At 39.1% G+C, this 8,581-nt stretch overlaps 1 protein-coding gene across 1 annotated transcript; it reads left to right on the top strand.

The window, feature by feature from the left end:
• Positions 1-3,218: 3,218 nt before the first annotated feature.
• On the top strand, positions 3,219-7,349 carry rpl8 (ribosomal protein L8). The gene is made up of 6 exons (XM_035175161.1): positions 3,219-3,300; positions 4,652-4,795; positions 4,896-5,037; positions 5,712-5,930; positions 6,084-6,199; positions 7,153-7,349. The coding sequence occupies exons 2-6, from the start codon at positions 4,658-4,660 to the stop codon at positions 7,309-7,311; spliced, it is 774 nt and encodes a 257-aa protein (XP_035031052.1). The 5' UTR covers positions 3,219-3,300; positions 4,652-4,657; the 3' UTR covers positions 7,312-7,349.
• The last annotated feature ends 1,232 nt before the right edge of the window (positions 7,350-8,581 follow it).

Genomic DNA, 8,581 nt, shown 5'->3' with positions numbered 1-8,581 from the left:
CAGAGGTTTATAATGAGTTTTATTGTGTGTGTCTGTGTGTTGTTAGTGTTCCAGCTCTATTGTTCTGTTTTGTCCCAGTTATGACAAAGCCAACTGTATTAATGATAAAGAGGCTAACACACACACACACACACACGTGGTTTAGTGTTTAGTTGTTGGACAGCAGAATGGAGCTCTGTTGTCACATCTGCAGCTCTGCACTTTCCTTCTTACGAAGGTCCAAGGTTATTCCACCACTGGGAGGTCAGAGGTCACAGGACACCTCCTCCTTGTCCCACAGCCGCGCTTCAGTCTCTGACGTCTTAAAGCTTAAACTTTCTTAGAGTACCTGCACTTTATGTTCCTCTTTGTGAAGAAACCAAGAACCAAGCGCAGACGTCAGTAGGTGATACTGAGCAGGATATACAGTGTGTTACCATGACGACACATTAAATACACAGACGATGTCACACACTCACTTCACTGGTCATCTTCCTTTCCACTGTTAATCAAGAAATTCTTTAAATCTTGTCACAGAAGTCGTTTTCCAGTGTCTTTAAAACCCATAGCAACTTAAGTTTCAACCACGTGAGCGCAACAGAAACAAGCTGTAAATACAATATTATCATCTTATAAGGTTAGTAAATAATAAAGTGTGAAATGAAAACACAACAAAGGCACGAAATGAAAATAAAATAATAAACAACTAAAAAGATTAGAAAAAAGATTGAGATAAAATACTAAAAGGGAAATAATAAGGAAAAATACTAAAAAGATTTGTAAAAAGGTAACGATAAATAACTACAATATTAACATCGATGACAAAAAGATGAAGATACTAAAAAAGATTATAAAAAAGTTTAAATACTAATTAAGATCATAAAAAATATGAAAATAAATAATATAGTACTAAAAGAGATAAGATTAAAAAAAAAAGTAGGCTATTAAAGGATAAACAATTTTGAAAAACAAAAATCCTAATAAACATTTACTCTCTGGTTTCGGTCTTCACCAACTTCTGAGGGGAAACAGTGTCTTTAGATCCACACCAAAATATAATGGATTCATTTTTGTCTCATCCTTCCACCAAGTTTTTTGGAAATCCATTCAGTAGCTTATGTGTAACAAACAAACAAACAAACATACAACTGGACAGGGGTGAAAATATAACCTCTGTGGCAGATGTAACGACACAAAAACCACTGAAATCGGGTCAATAAACAAATATTGGCTGAAATAAATAAATTGGAGCATCCGACTGAGATCTGTGTCCTCAAAAACTAACAAAAGTGTGTGTGTGTGTGTGTGTGTGTGTGTGTGTGTGTGTGTGTGTGTGCGAATAATAAAAAGCGTAAAGATTAGAAAAATGAACAAAAAGTGTAATGTATGTGTGTATGCATGTTATACCAATGGGACTCTATAAAACAATGCAGCCCCATAATAACTGAACCACATATTTATCACCTGCATTGTCAGCCGTGTATGTGTGTGTGTGTGTGTGCATGTGTGTCCTCTCATTAATCACAGCAGTGTTGCAGCTCCGGCGGGACACTCTGATCTCAGGAGGAAAACCATCTGTTGCGCAACACCTTTTCTTCTTCTGTGGTAAACTGACACACACACACACACACACACACACACACACACACACACACACACACACACACACACACACACACACACACACACACACACACACACACACACACACACACACACACACACACACACACACACACACACACACACACACACACACACACTCCAAGCTGAACTCATTAAACACCAGAGATAATAAAACACTGAACATCGTCACCACACATCTTCAGGACTTGTTGATTTGTAAAGAATAAATGAATACATGTAGTTTCTGATCCTTTTGGGTTTTAACAATAATGACAAAATAACTTTCTACTTTTTAGTAAAACTTAAAATCACACTGTTCGCCATAACTTGAACATACAGCAAGCAGTTGCTGTGAGCAGCACAGTAAGCGCATTTTGTGTCAAAGTTCACATCAAATATTTTTTTCTCAAAGATGGTTTCTGTGATTTTAGGTCATTTTAACAATCTGATGTTTGCTCAAGAGTTAATTTTCTGGTTTTGATGAGTTATTTAATGCTATAAAAACTGAGGGTAAAACTGCAAGAACACTTAAAGGCTGAACTCAGATCAGTGGCTCTGCTTTAACACTGTGAAGGCCCCTCCTCTTTTAGTGGGACATTACTGCCATCTTTTGGAATTAGTTACTTCCTACAGTGTCCAGCTTTTCAGTATTTTCCTGTCTGTCGTCTTCACTCTGGAGTCAGAGTCTGAACAAGCCATTACAGTGAAATCAGATCTGAAAATACTTTGCAAAGAAAGGAACCAGGAGATTTCAAGTAATATATGATGTACTACAACTCTGTGAAGTAGTTCTACCAAAACCAAACACTTCATCTTTATGATAATTTTAAAGAAAACATTTTGAAAAAGTAAAGGAATTTTGACTTTTGGTCGAACAAAACATATGTTTAAATAATAATATTTATTTTCAGCCCAACACAAATATTTTAAATCAGTTGTTTTTATATAGAATAATTAGTTGATTTATTGAAGAAAAAAAATCAGTTTCAGGCAGCTGTAAAGTTGTTATTGGTACAAGGAAATGACACACATGTAAATTTCAGTTTTGCCTATTCTTAATGGATTTGCTATCTTGCAAAAAAATAAAAACGTCCTTCCTTTCTTCCCCTAAAGATGATTCATTTATTTATCAAGATCCATGAATTATTCTCAGAAATCAAGGAAATATTGAAATATAATCCTGGATCCAGATTCAGATCCAGATCGGCACCAGAATTAACTGGATTCTCTCCTGACCCATATCACACCCTTCCAAGTTTCATGGATATTTAGTCGTTTTTGCAAATTCCTGCTAATTAACAAACAAACACTGATGAACATTTTAAATATGTCACGGCTCATGACATTTTTTATGTTTTAAATAATAATTAAATAATAAAAAAAATGATATGATCAAATTGGCAGATTTTCTTGGTGCGGTTTTATAATGAAGTGACTCAAATATAAATCACAGGCTTTCTTATATTTGAGTTTATATTCCTAAAGGAAAAATGCAGTTTGTTTATTGTATTTGTGTAAAATAAAAACAAGTCCCACTCCGGTGTTCTACATCTAAAAGTAGTTTTTAAATACTGCTCTTTCTTAACAGGCCTACTTCTCGTTTGACTCCAACTCCCGTCATGCCCCTCGGTGGTTTCTCCGGAAGAAAACCTGTGCTTTTCCTTTGCGCTTCCTCTTTCCGTCAGCGGAGTTTAGGTATGAACCGACATTCTGAATCTCTTCTTCTAATCTGTGTTAAATCTTAGTTTCCTCGCATCATCCGCTACAAACATTCACTTTTAAATGTGCAGTAAATGAACCAGAATCAGATCCGCGCAGTATTTTAACCCGAGTTTTGTTAACGACGCGGTTATTTGTGTGGAGCTGGTTTGTGACATGGCGCAGCATTAGCGGTGTGAAGCGGCCGCCGGACCCGGCCTCAGAGCCGCTTCACACCGGACATAGACTGTGAAAAGAGCCGCTGAGTGAAGCTGGAGACAATTAAACTTACTGTGTTGTTAATTTAACATCAGCTCAATCTACTGTGGATTTAACACTTAAAACCAAACGTGTTCCGTTATGTTTTATACCATGCTAAGCTAGGCTATGCTAGCTTGGTAGGCTATCTATAGCTGGAAACTTACTATTTACTCTGAACATGTGGGTTTTAACTGAGCTTTTTATCGTTTCTAAATGATTCGTCCGTTGGTGAATATATATTTAAAACGAGTAACAGTACTTGAAGACCTGAATGTGAATTACACATGTCAAACTGTCCCATACGAGTGTCCTGCATGTCTGAAAGTGTGGTACTACTGACACTACTTCCTTCGCAATACTTCAGAAGTAGCAGACTTTCATTTCTAGTTTTTTTTTGTCTGTACACCAGTTTAGTAAACAAACATTGTTGTGGAATGTGGATGAATTCATGCTGTTACTACAGAATGAATTAAATCTTGTTTTAAATTATTATTATACAATGTGGGGAGGTCAGGGTATACATGTTAAATTGTTGGTTCAGTCTCTGTAAAGTATTTAATGGTATTTAAGTTGTACTTTTCACTTAATTGGTCTTATGTGTTCTCAAGCTGCCTGAAAGTCTGATTGGCGTTCTCTGCAGTTTATGTTCTAATCTTTCTCCTGTTTCGTGCTCAGACGGGGATATTGGTGTCGTATTTCAATCTTTATTAGGCTGGTGTTAAAGTGTTGTTTGTTATTTTGGCCTTGGAGCCCCTGGTGCTTGAAGTTGCTTCCATTTCCTGCACTTTGAGTCTTTTTGAATTGGACAATAGTTAAATATCTTGCTGTAAATAGTTTTGATGGTGACTCTTAAGCCTTCTTGAGATTCTTACTTCCTGTGCCCCTGAGACATTAAAAGTAGGCTGTAACATAATTGTTTCGGTAATATCAGCTATGATGTTGTGAAACTGCCAGAAAGTGATAATAATCTTATAAAATATCAATTCATGCACTTGGGACACAATTTGAGGCCTTTGGTTATATTCATGTGGTTTTAAATGGGTGTTTTAAAAAGTCTTTAACATAACTTTGTGTTGTTTGGTTTCAGTACACGATGGGACGTGTGATCAGGGGACAGAGAAAAGGTGCGGGCTCCGTGTTCAAAGCCCATGTGAAGCACAGAAAGGGTGCCGCTAAACTCCGCCACATTGACTTCGCTGAACGCCATGGCTACATCAAGGGGATTGTGAAGGTAAGCGAGGAGTCTTGTTACTTGTTGTAGCAGTGAGTTACTGTCGCTCTGGTTGTTTTTGAGTGTACAAACCTTGTTTAACTCTGGCCGGTCTCCTCAGGATATCATCCATGACCCCGGCCGTGGTGCTCCCTTGGCCAAAGTGGCCTTCCGTGACCCGTACCGCTTCAAGAAGAGGACAGAGCTGTTCATCGCTGCTGAGGGCATCCACACTGGACAGTTCATCTACTGCGGCAAGAAGGGTAAGAGAAGTAGACTCTTAGATAATCCAGCAACATGCCAGATTTTTCAAATATGGTTTTTCATAACCTCACAGATGTATTATACATAATACAATTGAACATAGAACACCTGTTAGATGCTAAAACTAGACCTTGTTAGATTCTTCTGGAAGACACCAGATGAACATTGTAAACTTAAGTTATTGAACTATATTCTGTTTACCAAGCTCAACTTAAAACATTGCACTTGACTTTATCTTCTGACGTTGATGTGCATTTTGATAAAGGACACAATATTACTGATCTTTTAAATGGTCTACACTGACCTGTGAGTGGTTTTACTTCACCGGCCCTGTGAAGCGTGGCCATGATCAGTTTAGTTCCTCTGATATTTGTAGAAAAGTTCTTTTTTTTGCTGATTGGACTGATGCTTGGACAAAACATTTGAGGACATCACCCTTTGCACTTGGATAGTATGATGGACTTTTCAGTATTTTGCAGATTGATTTTAAATGGAGACTATCATCACTTGCCTGTCAAGTTGGCTAAGTTATAAACATGTCTGTCAATAAGAGGTGGCATCAAAAGCAGCAGGAGATTGTCCAATTAATCCCAAGAAAGCAGCTTGTTCTTTAAGACTGTACTGGATAGTGTTTTATTGTGAAGCTTGAGCCTCAACATGTTTTATCCCACAGCTCAGCTGAACATCGGAAATGTCCTGCCTGTCGGCACAATGCCTGAGGGAACCATCATCTGCTGCCTGGAGGAGAAACCCGGAGACAGAGGCAAACTGGCCCGCGCTTCAGGAAACTACGCCACAGTCATCTCCCACAACCCCGAGACCAGGAAGTCCAGAGTCAAGCTGCCCTCAGGCTCCAAGAAAGTCATCTCCTCTGCCAACAGAGCTGTTGTTGGTAAGAAGCTTTAGTGTCTGCTGGAGCTGCTGTTTCCTCACAGCCACCACTGCCTTACTTAACATCTGCAGAGCGACGACTGGAAGGTTCAACAGTCTGAACTGTAGTGTCATTTTACCAGAGAAGTCTGACCGGCCCTTCCGTGTGTTTCAGGTGTGGTTGCTGGAGGTGGTCGTATTGACAAACCCATCCTGAAGGCCGGTCGTGCCTACCACAAGTACAAGGCCAAGAGGAACTGCTGGCCACGTGTCCGTGGTGTGGCCATGAACGTAAGTCAACACGAGCACACCGAAACTCTAATTACCCATGATGCCAGGCAGTTGAAACAGATTCTGTCAACTGGAGATGAGGCACAGCTGAGAGTAGTGACTGTTGGGATTAGAATTAGTTGTAGGTCATGTTTTGCAGTGTTTGCAGATTCTGGAGAAAAGATTGGTAATGAGGGACCTGAATAATTCAGTGTATTTAAGAAATACGGGGAATTATGATAATGCTCTGGAAAACCAGCAGCTTCTGTACAGTGACACTGCAGGAAGGAGAGATGCAGATATGTTCAACAAGGAGCTAATAATACACCTGGTACCTAACTAACGATTCTGAAATCGTATGACACTAACATGCCAATCTCGTATCATGATACAGGATACATTATTCCATTTTAAGTTTGGACAAACTATTGAAAATATTAGTTTCAAATTATTTCAAAGTACATGTTTTACTCTTCCAACTGTCGCATGACTATTTTGGTCCAATGAGACGGATTGATCCCACCAGCAGCAAAAGTTAACCTTTTTTAATTAGCTCAGAACAGTGTGATCAGTTACTGAATTGAGTTTTTGACACTACGAGACATATGACAAATTGTTCAGGGGGAAAATGGGATCTGCCTCAATTTCTGAAATTTAATGACAAAGCAACTCATAAATCATTAGTTGCAGCTGAGACAGAATATAATGAAAGAACAAGGGGTCTAAAATGTTGTAAGAGGTTTTGTAAAGTATTTTTCATTCCAGGACTTTAAAATGTGAAGGGTACTCAGGTTTGACATTTCTTATATTAGTAGCTTGTTTGTGCGTCGGTGAATTATGTATCCAGCAGGTCAGACGTTATTTGTTCCACCCAGGACACGGAGGGTGGAGGCTGGATCGTGTTTCCAACGTGCAGCTACACTGTAACATGACGAGATTCCTCAGACTGACACTCTCTCTCTTTCTCCCTGCAGCCTGTTGAGCATCCCTTCGGTGGTGGTAACCATCAACATATTGGTAAACCCTCAACTATCAGGAGGGACGCACCCGCTGGTCGTAAGGTCGGTCTCATCGCTGCCCGTCGTACAGGCAGACTGCGCGGAACAAAGACCGTCCAGGAGAAGGAGAACTAAATCTGAGTTTCTTGATAATAAAACGTGTTCCAAAAGAACCTGTTTCACTTGATTCATTCAGGGGTCGCACATACACACAAATCTAAACGTAGGACGTGTCTAATTTGTTCGTTTTAGAGCTGCTGTTAAGGCTAATGGTGTTTCCTGTGCTTTATTTCATGTCACTGTAGCTTAGAGCTGCACAGTATTGATTTAATAAAACTTAGTGGGTGTTGCACTGATGCTATCGGCCACCACTCATGTTTCTTATATTCTGTACTCAGAGATGACCATAGAAAAACTTAAAGCTGTAAATCCCCTAAATTCTGAACCTCATTTATGAGGTACAATTTTCTGTGGAGCATGTTGGAATGTAAATGGTCTAAATAGTGTTTTTCACCCAGTCAAACATTCATACAGAACTTTCTCACATCAATCATTAGCAGCACAGTTGGAGGTAGTTTGGGGTTCAGTATATTACCCAAGGACACTGTTACGCTGACGGGGAGACTGGGATTGAACCGCCAACCGACTTTTTTATTCTTACTGGAACCACGGGCTTGTAGCACTCGCATATTAAGACTAAGGTAAAGGACAAAGCATGAAATGGAAGCTTTAAAAAACTTGAAATAGGATTAAAATATATGTAAAGTTAGTTTATGAAGGGAATCAAACTAGAGACAATCAACAGTATGAAACAAAGTGGCAAATCTGAATAAAGGTAGAAAAAAAACAGTTCAGGTTCATTGCGTTCGTACAGTTTGTGAATTTGACCTCGTGGACAGTTGGGTCGCTGTAGTTTGAGTTTTTGTCAAGTGGGTAAATTGTCTACTCAATATTAGAGAACTATCAGTTAAGTGAACTCACAAAAATGAAATGACTGCACTGCTGCTAACTCATTGGCTGATTGGACAGCTGCATGAATGAGCAGGTGTTCCTAATAAAGTGCTCAGTGTATGTTTCCATGACTCATAACCACCTTTTCCCATTGGATCAGTTCTTCCATCTTCTTTTTCAGTGATGGATGCACAAACAGAAAAGTACGGGAAGTAGAGTTTACTGCAGCAATGAAGAGCTGCATTAGTTTTAACTGTTTCTAATAAACCTCCGGCTGAGTGTGTGAACACTGGGGGAAGCTCATAAAATAAAATTGAATCCTGGATCTACTCAGACCGTGGTCCCCTACGTCATTAGGAGTCAGAGACATGAAGCAGCTAAAGAGATTTCACTGATAATGATTTGTGTTACAGGAAAGCTGATTTCTTTGTTTGAAGTTCAGGCTGTTAAACAC

This window comes from Hippoglossus stenolepis, chromosome 13 (genome assembly GCF_022539355.2).
Source record: "Hippoglossus stenolepis isolate QCI-W04-F060 chromosome 13, HSTE1.2, whole genome shotgun sequence".
Taxonomy (NCBI): domain Eukaryota; kingdom Metazoa; phylum Chordata; class Actinopteri; order Pleuronectiformes; family Pleuronectidae; genus Hippoglossus; species Hippoglossus stenolepis.
This window is presented reverse-complemented; position numbering and strand designations above follow the sequence as displayed.

What these genes read in the sequence shown, in the direction of transcription:
- rpl8 (XM_035175161.1), top strand. Translation starts at nt 4,658, where the DNA reads ATGGGACGTGTGATCAGGGGACAGAGAAAAGGTGCGGGCTCCGTGTTC. An exon ending in CATCTACTGCGGCAAGAAGG is followed by an intron (nt 5,038 to 5,711) that starts GTAAGAGAAGTA and finishes TTTATCCCACAG; the next exon opens with CTCAGCTGAACATCGGAAAT. An exon ending in TGCCAACAGAGCTGTTGTTG is followed by an intron (nt 5,931 to 6,083) that starts GTAAGAAGCTTT and finishes CGTGTGTTTCAG; the next exon opens with GTGTGGTTGCTGGAGGTGGT.